Here is a 20547-nt window from a genome sequence, read left to right on the forward strand (position 1 = left end):
TGTTGAAGAGTTGAGGATGAACAACAGACCAAAAAAAGCAGAAGATGGGACACTTTGAAATGGCAGCTTTTAGCACAAAATATAATTAATCTGCAAAACCAGCATCCATCTCTAAGCACAAATGCTGATTGCCTCATGATGAGTCTAACCAGAATGGTATTAACTCCACTGTTCTTTCTAAATTGTTATATACCCAATATTTTCTTCTGACTCTTCTTCATATTAGATTAATAACTATGTAATCACTTCATTAGTTTATTTAGATTATGTTATTTTAGGAAATTATTGTTTAGATCAGCCTTGTCCTTCCCATCTCTCTGTGCCTTCCCAGAATTAAGTGATATCTGAGGAAACCAATTAATTGCAGCTCGGCCGCTGTAATGGGGTCTGTTCTGCAGCGTGGCAATGTCTAATGGAGTTTTAATTTCCCCTTGGTGAGTCAACATTTGCTTAAAGACAGAAAACTCTAAGAGCAAAACACTGCCTGAAACACACACAGCTCCCTCCAGTCTGCTGAGACATTTTGGGGCTACTGCTGCTTTTGTTGGGGGTAAAATTCCCAGAGGGGCAAAGCTGGGGCACCAAAGAGCATCAATTCCCACCAGGGGCTGAGGACATGCAAGACATTCAGCCCAAACCCACACAGCTCTCAGACTGCACCTCCCAACCCTGCAGGGTCCTGGGGGCTAAAATGAATTTGTCACCCAGTGAAGCTTTGACAGCCCTTTTGAATGCATGGTGTTCCTCAGGCAATATCCATTTAAGTGTCCTGGACCCTCACTCTGCAGTGGCACCAGCCCTTCCTGGTCATGGAGCAGAAGCCCTTTGTGCTGGGGGGCTGCCAGACACAAACCCAATTGAATTTACTATGAGATTTTTCCATTAATTGGCTTGTTCAGAGTATTTAGTACTGCCAGAAGTTACATTTGGGATTCTGAGTGGAGGCAAAGCACCTTTGAAATGCCCCTGGACCCTCCCTCTCTCACACCCTGAGCCCTTTCCCAAACCACCAGTGTTGGTTGGCTTGGCAAAAGCTGACAAACTTCCAAAGTCAGTCTGGTCTGCCTTCCCCAGTTCTCTGAGAGCTTAAAAAGGTTTGAAACTAAGCTACATTATGATGCAACCAAATTCAGCAGCATCTGATTAACAAAAAGGAGGCCACAGCTACCTGACAGCAGCTGGTGGTTAATTTTTATTTCTAAAACAAACTGATGGCTTCAAGCATTCATACACATTTGGGGTTTTTTGTTGTTGTTGTTTGTTTAAATGTCTCATTTCCTGGTTTGTTTTTCTTCTGCATCGTGCAGGAAAATAAAGTTTTGCAATTCTTCTTCTCATAATAAGTCTGTCCAAAAATGATGTCGCTCATTGTGTTGAAAGATGGTTTCATTTTCTACTCAAAATTGGTATGAAAAATTTGCCTTGCCAAATGAACATTGTATACTGAACTTGTCAAATCCTCTCTCCTGACACAAATAAAAGATAACATTGGGTGGCAGCATGTAAAACAGCACTGACAAGACAGCTGGGATGGAAGCAAAGAAATGCATATTTTTCTCTTTCTATCTTCCAGAGCAGGGAATGGGAAAGATCCAGGTGAGTGAATGCTGGCGTGTTACAACCAAAAATACATCATCTAAAGACTTAACAAGCCATTTCAAGGCAGCTTCTGAGATGAACATAAGCGATTCCATTCCTGATTAGCAAAATCATGACAAAAGCATCAACTTTTTTCCAAGCAGCCAAGAAAGCTGCTCAGTAGGAAGAGTGGCTGAGTAAAAGGAGTATTCAGTTAAAAGTTCACAACTCTGCTGTGCAGGCTGGAAGGACTGTTCCTAGCACTGCAGAAAATTATTCCAAGTATATTTAAAAATAAATAAGGTAATGATAACACTTTCATTAGATCTGCAGTCTCTCCATGTAAGTGAATTGTTTTTTCCTATTAAAATCGTTGATTGAAGGTTGTTAGCTATTTATCAACCCCGAAATTACATTTCTCCTCTCCTCTAAGAAATCACAACAACTGCATAGTTAGTAACAAGAAAAGACTCCTAAAACTGCAGTTTTGGGGTGGGGGGGGCAGGAATACAAGCATGAAACACAGATTGCACCTTCAAATCCCCCATGGCATCACGCTTCTTTGTTCTGCTAAGAAAAATTAACCTCAATCTCGGCTCAAGGTCCCCCGATTGATTATCATAGTCATTTAAATACTGTAATCTCATTTTCAGCATCAGGGAAAGGGAGCGAAAAGAAGAAAAAGAGAAAGAGGTGGGGAAGCGAGGGGGAGAGAAAGAGAAAACAGAATAAATTATCTGACAAAAGGAAAAAGGCCCTTTCTGCTTACGGAGCCTATTTCAGATCCTTCCACTTGATTGGAAAAGTTGATGAAGTTTAAATGAAGCAGAATTAGAGGCTCAAGCCACTGAGTATTGACAGGGGCCCATGGAAGAATGTGCAATTCAATAGGCCTGATTTCTGTGGAAAGCAGGGGAAAGGCCTAAATGGTATAATCTTCAATCAAATCTAACATCGACACTGACAAGGCAGGGTAATGAGATAGGCCAGATCAGGCATGTTGGTTAAAGAAATTAATCCCTCTCCCTGCACCAAGAGTTCAGCTTTGATGCCTATTGTACAGAGCCCTGTCCCAGCCTATCTAAATGCTAACTAACTGCCAGTGTGATCTGGGACTGTGCTTTTCAGGGCTGGGGCTAAGCTGGGAACAATTTTAGCTGCCTGATTTTGGAGGCAGAGGTGGGACAGCACCAGGAGCAGAGCAGGGATGACTGATGTAGGGAAAGTTGCATTTCTGGTTGTATTAAGGCTTTAACACACTGTAATACGTGGTAATTAATGGAGTTACAGTCCTGATCAGCCCACTGGAATCCCCTGGGAGCCACCAGAGGGTGATGGAGACAGCAAATGTAAGTCGGGAAGTTGAAAAGCTGCAAACAAAAGGGCTCTTCTACCTGGGCGAGCAAGCCAAAGCTCCTGATTAAAACCAGTGTTATTTTTCAGGCTGGTTTGCTCTTTATGGAGCAATGCAAGGTTCACTGTGTTTGCTTTGAGGGTTTTTATCCCCCCAGCCTGGGAGTTACGCTATTATTTTTAATCAGGTTTCACTTGTAAGATTTTTAGGCACAAACCTCGTGTTGGTTTGCTTAAACAAATCAAACTAGAGATATTTCCCTTGATATTGAAGTTTTCTTAAAGGCTGTGGCTGGAAATCTAGTCGTAGATCCCACTTGCATTTATCTTTGCTACTTCAAATAAATGTGAGTGGGAAAGTCAGTGTAATTTATTTTATAAAGTACAAATGGTTAAAAAAGAAAATATTCTCAGCAATGCAGGTTCTGTCTAATCTGTACAATGTGAGCAGCCAAGCAAGAACAAAACAATCCCTGCAAGATGACAAAAGCTTCTGAAATCCAATAATCAGGCATAAGAGCATCTCTAAGAATTTGCATGGAAAGCAATCTGCCCTTGGGGAAAGTGTGGCTAAAAACTCCCAAAAATCAGGAGCTGAAAACGCTGGTCCCTGTGACTGCTGACAACACTCTCTCTTGGCTCTACATTCTGCACTCAAAAAGAGGGGAATGTTTAAAAATAAAGAGCTTTTCACCTTTTCCTTGGGCAGCTGCAAACTCTTTGCCTGCCCGACACCCTCCTGTCCTCAATGAGCCCCCACCAGCTTTTCCTCTGTGCTCAGGGCACTTTGTGGTGCCTCTTCCAGAGAAGGAAAGTTTTTATTGGTGTTGGAGTGGGAAGCTGAGGTTGGAGAGGAAAGAGGGCAGAGATATTCCAGTGCTGTTTCAAGTTTTAGCCGCTCTCTGGTGCTGCTCTCAGCCTGCTGGGCTCAGTGTCCCTGGAGCAGGGTTGGTGGGTTAAGGGCACTGCAGTGGGATTTGGGATATCCCTGACTTTCTCTGTGGTGTCTTCAATTGGAATTAGTCTGAAAATCATCTCTTGGCTTCGTGTGGCTTGGGGGCAGCACTAAAACAGGCAGTGGCTCTCCCCCAAGTTTCTTAAATCTTTCTGAGAATAAAGCCTGAGTTTTAGGTTCATCATAAAAATTTATAGCCTGCAGCAGCTCTGGGTGCACTGTGAATGTATGGATACATTTGTGACCCATTTCATTTTAGTTTTTTCCCTCTCCTGCCTACATCCTCTGGTCCTTTGGCTAAATTTTTGTTTTTACATCCCCACCAACTTGGGCAAGAGGCTGTACAAATGTTTTCTGCTCTGACACTGCTATTAGGGTCACACTGCAACAGTTTGGTCTAACCATTATTATTGTGCTGGCTGACTTCAATAATGCACTTTTAAATCAAAGAGCCTTTGAAGCTTTATTTCCATTGTATTAGACAAATAAACATAGAAGATTTTCACAAACATAAAAGGCATTCACCTTGTAATGTTTCTGGGCTTATTAGTCTCACCAATTTGCATTGTTTTGTTCACATAAAGGATCAAAATGCCCTTTTGCTTGATTTTACATCCTGCCTGTGGATCTTGGGAGTGAGCAGCTTCCCAGGCCCGTGCTGCTGGGGCTGTCCCTCTGCCTGCTGAGTCACAGCTGGCACTTTGGAGCCTGTGTTCAAACAACCACGAGGAAAAACCCACTATTATCCATGCACAATGTTTACTTGCCTCTTGGAAATACCTTATTTATTTCAGCAGTGCCCGTGCAAAATATGGGAGGGCACTAAAGCTCATAAGGAGTTTAATTTTTAGTGTACCAAATAATTCATTTAAAATCTTAAATGAGTTCATGCTGAGAAGAAAACCCTTAGAAGTCAGAGCATTGGAAGGAAAGCTCAGAACCAAACCTAATGATTATTTGACTAACCAGCCCTTCATTAGTTTATTTCTCTAATGAATTATTGAGGCACTGCATAGACATCTCAGAATACATTTTTAAAAGCACAACACTGGTCTTAGATTGCAAAAATATAATAGTACTCGTGATATAATAATAATAGCAATCAGCACACAAAATGCTGCATAAACACTAATTAAACCTCAGTGTCCCCAAGCAGCAAGCACAGAAGGCAGGATGTTCAGCACATGCAGTGATTTGAGGTAAAGAGAATAATTAACACCAAATAAAACAACCTTATTCCAAATACAGCTCATGGTACTTGTGGCTGCTCTGTCTGTGAGAGACAGAGAAACTGAACTCTGCTCTCTGACCGAATTTCCAATAAATGCATTGATCCCAAATAGCTGTGAGCAGGTTTGGGTTAGGGGAGGGAACATTTATTGAAATCATCAAAGCTAACACCTGAGGGAAGTTACCCAAACCCTCTGGGAGCTGCCTGACAGGGCTGTGATCAGCAGTTTGGCACCGGGGGGATCTTGGTTCAGATCCTGGCTGTGGCTGAACCCCAAGTCCCTTGAGAGGAGCAGAGGGACCTGAGAGCCCTCCCTGGGCTGTGGGGCTGCTCTGTGCAGAGGGAATGATTTTGCTTCTGACAGTCCCGTTCCTCACCCGTGCCGAGTTCACCTTGACTCCTCGTCAAGAGATAAAGAAGATGAGTGGATTTGGAGAGAATGTTAAAAAAATAGAAACCCAAATCAGCCGGGAAGCTGAGGGTTAAAGGCTCAAAGATGAAGCACAGCATTCAGATGTAAAAGCCCTGTTGCAGCCATAGTGCAGGTCAATAATAAAAGCTTCAGAGTGATGGAAAACCTGCCCTGTCAGTAATTTCTATTCCAAGAGATGTTTGTGATGATGCAGTTTACAGCTTGAAGTTATAATATTCTTTTTCACACCATGCACTTGTCCAGCTTTGTCTCTTGCTTAATTACAGCTTTTTCTTTTCCTTTTCCACTATGTGACAAAATTTTAGTTTGACAAAATGGCCCCACTTGCTTTTGTAGTGTCCATCCTATGGATCTTTCCAGAAATGAAAACGATTTTGCAACAATTGTCAGCAGTGCCTTGCTCTGTGACAGTCAGCTAAGAAATACTTCATTGTGAGCTTCACTAGGCACGAAAGGAAAAAGAAAAATGTGGTGGGTGATTTCTGCCTTTACTTGGTACCCACACAGGGAGTGCAGTCCCTTGGGTAACAGGAGCTGCTGTCCCTGGGCATGGAGCAGGCTCCTGGGTGAGCCCAGGGAAAGCTCTTCTGTTCATCCCCTTCACCCACCAAACAGGGCAGTTCACTCTCCTGGCCTGGCTAATCCTTCCTTTGCTGGGAATTCCAAAGCCAAAGCTATCACTGTGCCAGTTCCTGTGGGTTTTGGTGCTTTTTTGATCGTATATTCTTCAAGAGATCGTAGCTGCTGAAATTTTGTTGTCTGAATCCTGAAGCTTCTGTTCGATCTCATTTGGGAAAAAAAAGAGAAACTTCCAGCCCTCAGGGCTGAGGAGGAAAGCTTAGGAAAATGAACCCTAAATGCCCTGGCATTCAGACCAATAAAGACAGCCTGGCATCAGTTGTCATGTAAATAACAAGCTTGTAAAATAAACACTGCACATTCCTGCGGTTGTTTGTTAAATCTGCTTCTCCTGCAGTCTGCACTGGGACCTGGTGCCAGCCTTTCCTGGCCAGCAGAGCACCAACACCATCCTTCTCCTCTTCCTCCTCAGAACTGCCAGTTTGGAAACAACTTTTCCATGTTGGGAGCAGCAGAAAGGGCTCTGAAGATGAGCCAGATACTTCTCAGGCCTTTTCCTGGAGAGCAGCTCCCGCTCTCTGCGTGGCCCCTGGCTCCACCTGGACAGGTAAGGGGATGCTTTGGCACGTGGGGCTGGATTTCCCATTTACCTTGGGGCTGGATTTCCTATTTACCTTCACACATTAAAGAAGGTAAATCCAACTCCTTGCTGGTGACAATGACTTTGTCAGTGAGAGCTTGAACTTAATTATACCATATTATACAGAAGATATTAATCTAAATGTAATCAAACTGCTGTGGGTCACTATTTCTGAAGTCTGTGTCGAGCTTGCCAGGGGTTAAGTGTGGTAAACTCTTATTTCCTGCCCAGAGCTGGTTTATTTTTGTAACACAGGAGTTTTCAGTAAGTTTGTACTGGAAAAGTGCTTGGCTAAGGCTTTTACTGGTGAGAACAGACCAAAAATGCTTTGCTCAGATTTTTACTGGCATCAGTAGATGAAATGCTTTCCTCAGTTTTATGCTGCAAGCAAATATATACTGATAACCAAATTAAGTCCTTGATTAATTAAAACACAACATACATTCTAGCAGAGAAACAGAGCACTCATCCCTAGAAATGTTCATGTGAGAAGATGATGGTTTTATAGGAGAGTGTGTGGACACGTCCTGTGGGGAGGCTGGGGCTGAGCAGAGCTGAGGCAGGAGGCTCAGCCTGGGCAGGGATCATGTTTAGATACGTGATGCCATATTCAGAACATGCATAAAATAACTCAGAGAGAAAGAAGGATGTCCTTTGCCTGCTGCAGAGTAGATTTGTCACACTTGCACCACTGTTTTAGGGTCCAAGTGCTATTTGGAGGAGGATCAGGGACCAAGTGTCCCATCCATCTCCACTGGCCTCAGGTTGCTCTGTATTTGCTGCCCAGAGACCCTCCCTGGCAGCTGTTGGAGCTGTGTGTTCCTCATGCCCTCCCTCGGCTGCCAGCAGCACTCCTCCAAGCTGCAGTTGGCTCCAAACCTTTTGTCCTTTTCTCCTAAACCATCTTTGTGTCCTTCAGTTTCAGCACGAGGGCTGGGACCTGCTGGCCATCCTCTCCAGAGGATGAGGGTTCCCAGGGCTGTCCTGGGGAGGAGGGGATTCCAGGCTGCAGCTGGAAGCAGCAGGAGGAGGAGGAGGAGGAGGAGGAGGAGGAAGGGCAGAGGGCTGATGCTGTCAGTGTGTCCCGTTTGTCCAGCAAACTGCCCCCCCACCCCGTCACCCCCCTGCAGAGAGGGACACCCTGGTGAATCCAGCACTCCCCGGGGCAGTGTGGAAGGCAGCTGGCAGGGGGGCAGCAGTTTGCTGCACAAACTCCAGCAGAACCCACCATGAAGTGCAATTACTGATTCCAAGAGTGAAAGCGTCCCTGCTATCACCCGGCTTACTGCGTGCTCGAGGATTGCACCAGGTGGATGCAAATCTCCTCACATCCCTACCAGCACAAACCCTCCTGCAAGGAAGCCTTGAGGAAACAGAAATCGTCCAGAATACTGAAATTGAACACTATCTTTTCCTTCTAAAACTTGCTCAAAGTTTAGTTTCACCAGATTGCAGAAATCTAAATTGTCTCTTAATTTATTAAAACATCCCACCATTTAAAATTGCTCAGAATTCCCAGTGCCAGGATGCTCTGCAAGAGTTCTCCTTCCCATCCAACTTCAGGGATCCAGAGAAAAGAAAGAAAGTAGAAGGTGTGGATTTGAACAAGTGAGGCTGCTTTTGAGTTCTGATGCAAAGCCTGCTTTTTTTTTTTCCCTATGCCTAACAAAATTCCCCCATAGATTTTTAGAGTTACAAAAGAATTCAACACTGCGAAGTCTCACATTTCCAGTGACGCTCCAAATTCCCTAATTTTACCAACTTCTAAGCCTGCTGGTGCCAGGTGCGATTACGGAGGGAACCCAAGAGCCGAATTCCGGCTGGAAATCCGCGGTTTAAGCGGGGAAAGGAGGCTCGGGAGCCGGAGTTGTGGCAGGGGAAGGGCTCGAAGCTCTCGGTGCCCGTGCGGGGGAGCTGGGCGGGCTCGGGGCTCGCTGCGGGCTCGAAGCCGTTCTGCGAGTGCCATCCAGGGGACGAGAGCTGCACTTCAGCTGCTGCTCGGGGACAGCCTGACTGCGCTGGGTGTCGAGGAGGAGGAACCGACCGAAGTGACATGATTAAAACTTTGCGAGCTGCATGCCCAGCTCAGCAGGTGCGCAGGGCAGGGATGGGAGTGGGAATAAAGAACTGAGAAGGGCCGGGAGTTTGGGAAGGGAGCAGAACCTCTAGAGCAGGTCTAAAAATGCTAATTACAGAACCACAAAGTCACTTAGGGTGCAAAGGACTTCCAAAATCATCGAGTCCAGCCTGTGACCCATCAGAACCTTGTCGCCCCCGACAGGGCGCTGAGTGCCAGGCGTTCCTTGGACTTCTCCAGAGAGGAGACTCCAAACCGCCCCGGGCGGCCCCTTCCGAGGGGCGGTGTAATTTAGGTGGGTACAGTTTGTGTGACCCTCTCCCCGGGACCCCTCTGCTGTCTCTAGGGCTGGAGAGCAGCCCCAGTGACATCTCGGTGCCTGTCCCCGAGTGCTTCCCAGACCTCGGGACTTGGGGAAACCCACGCAGGGAGAGCCCATCCTGCTCTGTGCCCATCACCGGCTGCGGACAGCTCGTTCAAACACGGCCATGCTTGCGAAGGAGCAGCGGGGAAACACAATTTCCTTGTCATATAAATCAGTGTGGAGGGGAAAACTGATTTGAACGGCTTTAAGGGGAAACTTTTCTGCTGTGAAGCTGCCCGCGGTGACCGTGACCCCCACCCTCCCTGCTGGCTGTGGGATGGGAGGCGGCCACGACGATGGGATGGGGGCTCGGGGATGGAGGTCGCGGGGCTCACCTTGATGATGAGCGGGTTGCGAAGCATACTGAGCCGGACCAGCCCCAGCCGCTCGTTCTCCGTGCCCGGACCCGCCTCGGCCAAGGTCATGGGCCGCCGCCGGGGCCCCGCTCTGCAGCCCGCCATGGCGCGGGGCCGCTCCCGGGCCGGTCCGGGTGCTGGGGGGGGGAGTCTCGGCTGTCCCCGTGCCGGGGCTGTCTCGGCGGTCCCGGCGCCGATTCCGATCCCGGGGGTCACTGCACGGCCGCGGTACCGATCCCGAGGGTCTCTGCAGGGCCCGGTGCCGGTGCCGATCCGGGGGTCCCTGCACGGCCCGGTGCCGGTGCCGGGGTTCTCCCACCGAACTCGCGGCGCGCGCGGCGGCGTCCGTCTCCAGGCAACAGGCGGTGCGCCGCTCTGATGGGTCCGGCTGGGGCCGCTTCCGCCCGAGGAACCGATAGGCCGGGGGCGGTGCGCGGGGGGCCGGCGGCGCGGGTGCACACCGCGTGGAGGTAACGGGAGGCCCGGCGGGGCGGGGGGCGCGGAGGGGCGGCGGGGGGGATTGTGGGCTCCTCACAGCCCGGGGCTGCCCAGAGCGCTGTGGGAGCGCTGGGAGTCTCCCTCGGTAGCCCCGGAGCGGTGGAGTCCGGCCTGGCCGTGCTCAGCCGGGGTTTCTCGGTGTCTGGGCCTAGGGGCGAGCTGTGGTTTGAGCTCCGCGGAGCTTTCGGGGCCGCTCGTTCCCCTCGCTGGCGGGGAGGGGATGCCCGGGACCGGCCGGGGAATGCGAAATTCAAGGGCGCGTGTTTCAAACGTGACAGGGGGTGTTACGCGGTGAATGTTTTGTATGTGCTGGATGTAGAAAATGTGCTGAAAATGCTTCCTGGCTGCTCTGTGTGATTGAATCCTGCCGGCTGGGCTGAGCTCGGCCCCTCAGAAACTTCTAATCAGAGAATTTTGGGTTTAGTGCTGATGAGTCTCATGTTTCAATGTTGTTTTTAGCTGGGTGCTGTTTCAGTGCTGAAAGCTGAGTTGAACATACTAGCCAGACGTTGCTCAGCTATTCAAAATCAAAGCTAATATTTATTGACTTTATTGAAAGTGTTTCTTGTTGTAGAAAAGCACTTTGGAGGCTGGGGACAGCTGTGATGCACATCTGTTTGACAAAGAAGGCATCAGCTTTTCCTAGGCACTTTAGAAAACTAACTGGATTGAAAAGTAAGAGTCTAAGATAAAATTGAGGTTTTAATTGTTAAGGTTTTGGGTGGGTTTTGTGCTTTTTGTTGGTTTTTTTTTTGGGAGGAGAGGTGTTTTGTTTTAAACAAAAATGGTTTATAAATGACAACACTTCAATAAAACTCTCTTTTATTTAAGGAAAAAAAATGAAAGACAGAGCACCTGCAGGTGATTTTCAAGTCCAAGATTTTGTCAAGAAGAAGAAAAAGAAGAAGAGGAAACCAAATGAGTTCAACAACAACCATGAAAATGCTGAAAGTGTGGAAGATGCAGAGCCTGGCCACATTTCCCCAGTGCTCTTTGAAGATGCAGCAGCACAGGCTGAGGAGGGCAAGGAAAAGAAGAAAAAACTGAAAAAAAAGGGTGAAAAGCAGCAGAGTCTGCTGGATAGATACTTTGTGAAGTTGGAGCATGAGCTCAGCAATGGGACTGGAGCAGCTGCTTCCCCGAGGAAGAAGAGGAAGAGGAAGGGGGAGGACAGCAGCCATGAGCTCAGCGATGTCAGCTGTGTCCCTGTGAACCAGGACTGCCAGGAGGAGGCTGCTGATTATGTTTATTTTAAAAAGCACAAGAAGAAAAGGAAAGAGAAGCAGCCTGAAGAGGATGAGGTGTGTGAGCTGCCTCCCTCTGAGCAACACAGCAAGGGCCACAAAGAGAAATCCAAAAAGAAGAGGAAGAAGAGGAGAGAGGGCAGTGGCCAGGAGGACACAGAGGGAGCAGCTGAGCCACTGCTGTCACCCTCAGGGCAGGACAGGGGGTGGCCTTGCCCTGCAGGTGAGGATGGAGGCTGTGATGCTGCCATCACTGAGGTCTCCATGGAGCTCCCTGCTGGCTTTTCCACCCCCAGTAAAGCAGCTGGGCGAGCTGAGAGGACTCCAGCACTTGCTAAGAAGGCCATTAAGAGCAGCCCTTATGTCATGGAAGAAAGCTCTTCAGAATCTGATGTGATGTAAGTTCAGGTTTTCTTTGGGGGGTTTTTTCCTTCCTCCTCTCCCCAAATACATTCCTTTTGTTATTTGGCCTCCAGGTTTTTCTTCATTCTGTTTTGAGTGTGTTTTAAAGAAAAACTTTGAACACACAGCATTTGTGATGTTAGAGCCCAACTTTAAAACCTCAGTTTTCTTGTGGAGATCCAACAATTTTTAAGAATGCTTCAGTGTAGGCTCTTTTCTCCTCTTTAAAAACTGTAGGTATAGAAATAATTTGCCTTCAAACAATTCACATTTTAAAAAAGAAAAGTGGGGGGAAAAAGGACTTCATTTTAAAAAATTGATATTTATAGTGACCATGTGCACTTTAACCAAGCAATTAGTAAGGTCAGCTAAACAATTGAATGTTCTGTGCAAATAAATGCTCGTGTAAGTAGTTCTTGATGCCTTTGCAGTGTCTAGAAAACAAAACAGGAGCACTAGTAAGAGACAGATGGAAAAAAATCTGTGGGCCAGTGCTAGCAAGAGACATTATTTCTTCAGTATGCCCATGTGTCAGAGTTTTGTGGATTTTCAGAACTTCAGAAAGCTCCTTGATTATTGTAAGTATAGAAATTTGGAAATAAATTGCAATTATTATGTTAAAAGGTTAGAAATGCAAGGCAGTGGATGTGTGAAGTATTTTTTGTTCTGTAATTGACAAATATTTAAATTCTTTTAATGGTAAAGATGGTAACAACATCTCTGGTTTGGAGTTCTAGTGGTGTATTTTATTTTATGCCCTTTTTTTTTTTTGTTCTCTATCAGGACACCAAAAGCCTTGGCATCACATGAAAAGCAGCAGAACAATTCCTTTGCTGAACTGGCAGCCTCTGATGAGGTCAGTGTGGATGGTGAGGAAGGCCTGGACCCTGCCATGACTTCAGTTGTGGATTTGGATATTGCAAGACAAGAACTGGAAGAGTTTATTCCTCATGTGAAGAATATATCAGACAGTTCAGTCAGGAAAATGGCTGGAAGAGACCTAATGAGGTTTAAGGAGTTTAAAAAACAGGGTGAGCTCTCTGAAGTCCTGTTGCAGTGAGGAAGGACTGTGCAGCTCTGCTGATGTTTGGACACAGTGTCGTGTCTGTTGCACCCACAGTCTGGTTCACTTCATTCCATTGGTAGATTTTCTGTTTCTCTGTTTTGTAGCATCTGCTTCCACATTGGCAAATTTCAGTCCAAACTTGTGTGTTAATTGCTCATTCCCAGCTGGTTTGGTCTCTTTTCAGTTTTCTCTTTTTCCCTCTGAATTTGTTGATACCTGAGATGTGCAAGAGATGGTACTTGAGGTTTGACTTGGTTTTTTTTTAACCTTTCTATATTTTAGGTATAGCTGTCAAGTTTGGCAGATTTACCCAGAAGGAAAATAAACAGATCAGGAAAAATGTTGAAGAGTTCTTGGAACTTACTGGAATAGACAGTGCTGAAAAACTTTTGTTTACCTCGAGGTATCCAGAAGATAAATACATCATCCATCGCCTGAAAACAGAACATCAATTTTGGGAAAAAATCTGTGAGTATTTAAGTTATTCAGACAGCTGAATGGTGCTTTCTACAACCTGGTGATATCATGGCATATTCTGTAAAATATTTCTTATGGAGAAGCACTGATGTTGCTAAATTTGGTAAGAAAAGAAGCTGCTGACATGGTGTAGTTGATAATCTGCACAGTCCACTGTTCCTATTATCTGGTCTCAAATAGGAAGAGTTTGAAGATTAAATATGATCAAGACCAGTAAAGACTTCCAGACTTGCTTTGGGCTTTATGGCTTTAAGTGCATTATTTGCTAAACTGCCGTTAAGATTACTAATGGCAGCTGTGAGTGATTAAGTCCTGTCTGAAACTGTCACCAGTAAATAGGTGGCAGGTGCAGGACTGGGGGGTGTGGAAGAAATTGAGTCATGCCAGTCTTCCAAGACATGGGGATCTCCTCAGTGCCCCAGGAGCTTTATTCTGTGTGTTTGGTGACATCATCTCAGGCAAGGCAGAGTAAAGGACAGCCTGTCATGGATCAGGATGCTGGGATCAAACTACAGATTTGTTCCTCTTTCAGACACACAGTCCTTCCCTCTGCATTGGCACATTTCCCTGATGGTGACTTTCATTCCAGTCTGGGAGTTTGCTCCCAGGCTGGGAAGATTTGGCAGAAAGTCTCATCAGTGTTCTGGGCCTTGCAGTCCCCTCTGCTGGGCACTGCTGCCCAAGGTGGTTGTGTGTTCCCAGGGCTTGGTCTTTGGGCATCTTCCTGCAGCAGAGATCTTCACCTGGTTTTTGCTGATGCCCCCAGTGCCTGCTTTTCCCAGTTGGAACAGTCTGTGAGCACCCAGGGTCCTGCTTGGTGGCTGTCTCATGTCTCTCTTCAGTGGGAGTGTTCAGCATGCCAGTTCAATTTTAATCACACCTGGATCAAATGCACAGCCAGTCCATGCAGTTTGTAGCTGGTGAGTGGAGAGGATCTGTTGATGACAGCATGGCCATGAAAATGTGTGGTGTTGGGTTTTGGGGTTTGTTTCATTTGGGCCTCACCAGTGTTGGAAATGTTTGTTAAAAATGATCCTTTCCTTCCAGCTGAGGGCATACCCCGGCCCTGGAGGCTGATATATTATCGAGCAAGGAAGATGTTTGACCCAAATAATTATAAAGGAAGGTAAGAGATACTTTACAAGTGTTTCTGAATGCTAATATCAGTCTGTGTTGATTATTTGTCAATTAAAAATGGATTCAAATGAAGATCCTCTCTCCCACTTGTGCCAGTTACTGTGACTTGATTGATAACTCATTTTCCCTTTTTGATTCTTCTGTTCTAAAATGTGACTTGAAGTGATAGTGATGATTAACACTGATCACCTGCAGATGTTACAGCTATTTAAGAGATTGAAATGGTTTGAAATTACAGCTGAAGCTGTGCCCATTTCCTCAACCAGGTATACTGCAGAAGAAAAAGAACAATTAAAAAAGTATCAAGCTCTGCATGGCAATGATTGGAAGAAGATTTCTGAGTTGATGTCCCGTTCTAACCTCTCAGTTGCTATGAAATTTTCTGAAATCAAGTCAGGTATGTAATTTTAAGAAAACAATTCATTTTGTGTAATGTTATTTGAACTGTACAATGTAGGTACCCTAAAAGTCCTTCAAGTATGGGGTCTTTAATCTGTTAATTGATTAATAGTGATGGTCCTCTTCACATGACTGATTGCATTTTCATGTGGAAAGGATAAGAAAGATCTCTGAAAGAAAATGGAAAATAGTGGAACAAATATAACTATTAACAGAACTGACATCTAAAAAAGATGATTTTCTGGGGAGGGCAGAAGGAATTTGGCAGCCAGGTTTTAAAAGATCAGACTGGAGATCAGACTGTTCTTTAGTGTTTAGGCTGAACTCTCAAGCTTGGAATGCAGAAGAGTTTGTAGAACATGTGTTAAGAAGTCGGTCCTATAAATAAAAATCATGCAAAGTGAAACATTTGCTCTTTTTGCCTTTTTTTCCCTAATCATTCATGCTAAATTGTGCCTTAACCTGGTGGGTTTTCAATTTTAGCTATTAACTATGGTCCTTGGACAGAGGAAGAGACCCAGAAGTTAATGAGTGCAGTGAAGGATGTGATGAGGAGAAAACTGATCACAGAAGATCCAAGTTCTCTTTCCTCCCTGGAACAGTCAGACAGGAATCTCTGGATTGACCGTGAGCAGCTGTACCAGCCACTGCCATGGACTGAGATTGAAACCAAAGTGGGAAGTCGATACTGGAGACAGTGCAAACAGAAATGGTGAGGGCTTGGACTAAACTGGGAGAGTAAAATGTCTTCCGGGATGTGTTATTCTGCAAAACTTTTGGTTTGTACCATGATTATCCTTTGGTAAGAAATTTGTAGAGCACAGAAGAGACATTGCAGATGAGTCTGAGACAACTCTTTGCTAGCTGCAGCAAGTTCTCTGTTTGCTGTGATAGCAAAGCCTGATTGCTGCCTGCTGTGCTGAGGCCTGAGCAGCAGAGTTGACTTACACGCTGAACCCTGGGCATTGTGACTAACACCAGCAGTATTATTTACCTCAGAATAGATGACTGAGACTCTTATGCCAGCTGTTTAACACCAAACCAGCTGCTTCAGAAACTTTCACATAACCTTGTGTAGTTCTCTGCAAGAAATGTATTATTTTGAGAAACTTTCCCAACTGTCAGGAATAGCAGCTTCTTTGTAGGGTATTTTAGGGGAAACCCTCCCAGCTAAGGCCTGGGCCCTGGCCAAGCCTTGGCCCCTGCTGGTTGGGAAGTGTGTCATCAGATCCAGTTGTTCCTGTGCTAAAAATATAATCAAGTCACTTTGAGTTGCTGATTTGGGGCCTATAAAAGCTGGACCCACTTTTGGGGCAAATTTGGAACCTCACCTAGGGGTGGAGACACTGTGGAGGATTTTCCAGTTGCTGGGAAGAGTTCTCCAGGTCCTGCCTATGAAATGGGGCTCCCCAGTGACAGGATCTGGATGATGGTAAAATACTGAAGTAATTGGTGATGTATCTTTCTCAATCACTATCCTTTCTTTTATATAGTAATGATTAGTGCACTCTTATTTTTGCTTGTTGCTAAAGTTAAGTGTATAGTTTTATTGAATGTATCATTTTACTTTTTTGTTGCCTTAATATTCATGGTAAAATAAGACCATTCTTTCCATTGATGACTGTCCCTCCAATCCCCCCTGTCACTTGGCAGAACACTGCATCTCTGTGACAGCAGCAGCATCTTGATGCTTGGAATTGCTTGAAATGATAGAAACCTGGTTTTGTGTGTTTTCAAAGGAATTCAATTTTAACAAAGAAATTGACCAGAGGGCAGAAGTTGTACAGAGGGACCAATGGATTACGGTCCAAGATCGCTCTTATTAAAAGGTACAGTCCTGAGTACTGGGATGTTTTTGTATCTCCCACTGTTTGAGCTGTGCTTACAAAAGCTGGCAGGGTGAGAACAGCCTGCTTGCAGCTTGATACATGTTTTGTAATCATTCTTTCTGTGGACAAAATGTCCTGTAATTTCTGACTGGGGGAGCTTGGAGCACTGAATGATGTCTTGAGTTCTGCTTGCAAACTGCTTCTGTCTCACATTCACAGGTTGTATGAAACAAAAGCAGAGGATGCCAGTGAAGTAAACTGGGATGAAATCAGTAATGCTATTGGGTAAACCTCCCTTCTTTCTTTTTATGGATACAAAGGATAGTGAAAGCAGAGGAATCAAAGTTCTGATACCTTTACAACTGTAGGAAATGTTCACTTTGGAAACATTACAGTTGCATATCCTGGCATAGCACTGAGCAGGAAGCCAAGATCTGAAACCCTTAATGTTAAATACTGGGGTGTAGTGTATCTGTGCTTCCAGATGTTCATCAACTAATGGGAAAAATTATGATTTGATATTATGGGTTAATTATTATTTGAATTCCATCATTTCTACCTTAATCTAAGCTGGGTTTGACTAGCATCACTCTCAGGAATGGATAACTCAGTAACAATTAAGCTTTATGATAGTTCCTTGCACCACTAATTCTTTGAACTCTTCTCTTTGCAGAGATGTTCCTAGAGCCTATGTTCAATCAAAGTTTTACAAGCTAAAAGTGTCCTTTGTCCCTCTCTGGAAAAGAAGGACTTTTTCTGGTCAGTATGTCAGCTGTTCCTATGTATTCCTTAAGGCTTTGGCTTGAATCTCAGAGGATACATTTTCTGGTTCAATTTTTTACTAACTGGCTAAAATCTTAGACTTTATACTTTTACTAAATGCTTTTTTTAACTTTCAATGTTCTCTTCATGCAATTGTTTATGAACCTGTTCTTCTTTATACCTTGCCTTGAAAAGTTTTAAGACTGCATTTTAATTTCTCTTTGCATGTTTGTTATGCCTGATCTCCCTGCAGCCTCTGTGATTAGAACAATACAGGGATTTTGTGCATTTAATACTGACAACAGAATTTCTGTCTGTGAGATGCTGTTCCTCTACAGATCCAATTAAAACCACTTTTTCTTTTCTTTCCTTTTAGAAATTATTGATTATCTATATGAAAAGACACTCCCAGACCTTGAAGAAAAGTTAAGGGAAGAGGAGGGGAAGTGCAGTAGTTTTTCCAGTTCAGCAGCCAGGCAGCAGCAGCAGGCTTTCAGACTCAGTGACATTTTTGACTCCAATGAAGAGAGAGGCAATGACACCTTTAACTGCGGCAATGAGAGTGATTAATTGATTGTCCATTTGCATATTTAACTGCAAATGGGTCTGGTTGAAAGTGGGTGCAGCTCACCCCCTGCAAGTACCCAGGCTGTTGGCAATGGAGGAATCAGGATAGGCACCTCTGATTGTCTTGTTTTTATCTTGAAGATTGAGTTAAACAGAACTGTTGTGCCACATTTTATTTAATTCAGCTCTGGATTTAGAAGATTTCATGTAAGCATCCAAGTTGCTTTCTAAATGTCTCAAAATACTATTTTTTTTTTTTTGTGGAGTTGAGAGCTGCTGTCTTCCTTTTATGAATGAACTTGGTTTTCAGAATTTTATTTTTTTTAAATTCATGGGATTGGAAAAAGGTTTTCAGTTTGCTTTTAAAACTCTGTAATAATCAAGTCTTAAGACATCTGTGTTGATGAAAACAGCACAACTTTTGAGTTGGTTTTTTTAAACAGGTATCTTATTCTTAAAAGCACTGATTTTATTTTTGATGCAGACTTATACTTTTCTCAACCCTTCTAAAGAAAAAAGACTTTTGTCCATTACTATTCATCATTTCATGCTAACCAAAACAAGTAATTTAAAATGTTGTTGTATTTAATATTTGGAATACAGAGACAAACCAGTGTGTATATATATATACATACATATATATTTTATTTTGCCAAGAATAATTTCTACATTCTAATAAGATGGATGTTGTACTTGTGTTTTGTATGATACTTTTAACTTTCTGCCTGCAGTGGTTATTTGTAAATTGACTGAAATAATGTAAAAAGCCCCCAAAAATATATATGTAAATTTGTTGTAAGGCTTGTTTATATTTCCCATATGCTGTACTAGACAGTAAAGCAAGAAGATTCAGTCCCTGCTTTTTTAGGGTCATTTTGATAAGTGACAATTTCCCTCTTCAATTCTAGTAATCATTGAAAATCCAGAACTTTCAATGGCTTGAAATAAAGGCCTTGTTGGAGGGTTTGGAAGGTGACTTACAGCAAAGGATTTTAAAGGAAAACTTCCTGTATTTAACTGTGTCTGCCTTTAGTCTCTCTGAAGATAGAAAGCACTGGGATTTTTGTGAGACTGGCACAACCTCCCCTGCACCAGCCACTGCTTTGAGGGTAAAGTGATGAAATGGTATGGGAGGAGGAAACACACACCACTTCCACCTAGGTCTTTGTGGTGCTTCATGGGTTTTAAAGTTAAAAGCTGAAAAATTTGAATTTCTGAATCTAAAAAGTTTGTCTTTTTTCCAGGGGAAAAAACCCCTTGAAATGGAGATGCTCTGAATTGTGTGCAGGCAAGAGCACAAACAATGCCTGGTTGTAGAGTCTGTAAAGTAGATCTTGCAGAAATAAACTTCTGTCTCCATGCCGAGATTTATTTTATTCTTTGCTTTAAGAGAAAACTGTCGTGGCTGAGTGGAATGCTCCTCACTCCAATGAGAGCAGCAGCAATGTTTTATTGAGTGAAAAGAATGATTTGGCAGTTCAATAAAGTTGATGGAATTTAATGAAGTTTTAACAGTGGTTTACCAAGGTTCAAAGCTCACCTTATTAATGATTTATTCATTAGTACTAATTCAGCTACTCTCAGTCACTTACCAAGGATCTGCTGTGAGTAAGGGATCTCTTGCTCAGGTAATGGATCCCAGACCTTGGGAGGTTTCCCTGCTCCAGGGCATTCCTCTGGCCTTCAATCCAGCTGCAATTCAGAGTTACTAGGGTGAAATTGGTGCCTCTTAATCAGTAGTACAGACAGGACAGGTGCCTTTGTTTTAGCTCTGCTAACTCATTCTCCATTTATTATCTTGCATGTTTGGGCTTCAAAACCACCTTTAAAAATATTTTTCTGAGGCACTTTCACTCCCTTGTCAGTGAGCCAGGAGCATTCCAGCTCAAAGGGTTACCTCAGGGCATGAGCTCCTGTTACTCCCTCCCAGAAACTACCCAGGAAAAACCTTTACTCCTTTAAAGCAGTTTCTCTGCTAAATAGGAATTGTAAACTTGGAGCTATCACTGCACTGGTTGCTTTTGGGCAAACAGACCTGAGCAAAGAGAGGCTTCCATCTCCCTGCAGCCCTGGGAATGGAGCAAGGAAACTCCTTCATCTCCCTGGGTGAGGTGGGTGCAATCTGTTTGCACCGGGGCAAATAATTGCAGGTTGATTATTTCCCAGGTGCTGAAAGGCACAAGGAAGGAACTCTTCCCTGGGCCCGTGGGATTACAGGCATGGGGAGGCAGTTCTTTCACGTGGATAGTTCAGTATTACTGCAAACAGAGCAAACTCTGCAGAGGTTTAAAAAAAAAAACCAAAGAGGCTCCACGGAACGATGAAGAAAATAACATTGACAAAGCTTTGTGTATCAGACTGCATTATAAATAAGAGCATGACAGATGCTTCAAGTGTAAAAACACCCTAAAAACTTGGGTGTTTCAAGCAGACATGTCGCTTCAAACATTTCCCTGGTGTCTTCATGACCTGAGTGGTGTTACAGCACAAAACTCTTCAGCTGTGTGGCATTATCAAAGACAGAGACAGACGAGTTCCAAGGCTGTTTGCAGCACTTCAAAGCTGAAGAAGCTGCTGAAGATCAAATGGGGACTTGCTTT

At 44.3% G+C, this 20547-nt stretch overlaps 2 protein-coding genes across 3 annotated transcripts in view; one reads left to right on the plus strand and one right to left on the minus strand.

The window, feature by feature from the left end:
• Nucleotides 1-9671, minus strand: part of CFAP77 (cilia and flagella associated protein 77) — a 62587-nt gene extending 52916 nt beyond the window's left edge. The window contains exon 1 of the mRNA XM_050981142.1: nucleotides 9546-9671. Coding sequence (XP_050837099.1) covers nucleotides 9546-9671 — 126 coding nt within the window. The remainder of the gene's footprint in view (nucleotides 1-9545) is intronic.
• A 324-nt stretch (nucleotides 9672-9995) lies between these two features.
• TTF1 (transcription termination factor 1) lies at nucleotides 9996-19318 on the plus strand. Of its 2 annotated transcripts, XM_009093401.4 has the most exons (12): nucleotides 10002-10036; nucleotides 10639-10739; nucleotides 10896-11706; nucleotides 12494-12741; nucleotides 13059-13244; nucleotides 14301-14379; nucleotides 14657-14787; nucleotides 15273-15501; nucleotides 16529-16618; nucleotides 16838-16903; nucleotides 17292-17377; nucleotides 17757-19318. In XM_009093401.4, the coding sequence occupies exons 2-12, from the start codon at nucleotides 10670-10672 to the stop codon at nucleotides 17948-17950; spliced, it is 2190 nt and encodes a 729-aa protein (XP_009091649.2). In that variant the 5' UTR covers nucleotides 10002-10036; nucleotides 10639-10669; the 3' UTR covers nucleotides 17951-19318. The 2 variants fall into 2 exon arrangements, with proteins under 2 accessions (XP_030088856.1, XP_009091649.2); XM_030232996.2 differs by lacking the exon at nucleotides 10639-10739 and having other exon boundaries at nucleotides 9996-10036.
• The last annotated feature ends 1229 nt before the right edge of the window (nucleotides 19319-20547 follow it).

Source organism: Serinus canaria, chromosome 17, assembly GCF_022539315.1.
Source record: "Serinus canaria isolate serCan28SL12 chromosome 17, serCan2020, whole genome shotgun sequence".
In the NCBI taxonomy this organism is placed as follows: Eukaryota; Metazoa; Chordata; class Aves; order Passeriformes; family Fringillidae; genus Serinus; species Serinus canaria.

Coding starts and splice junctions, on each gene's coding strand:
- TTF1 (XM_009093401.4), top strand. CDS start 10,670: ATGCACATCTGTTTGACAAAGAAGGCATCAGCTTTTCCTAGGCACTTT. Junction 11,707..12,493: donor TCTTCAGAATCTGATGTGAT/GTAAGTTCAGGT, acceptor GTTCTCTATCAG/GACACCAAAAGCCTTGGCAT. Junction 14,380..14,656: donor CCAAATAATTATAAAGGAAG/GTAAGAGATACT, acceptor TTCCTCAACCAG/GTATACTGCAGAAGAAAAAG.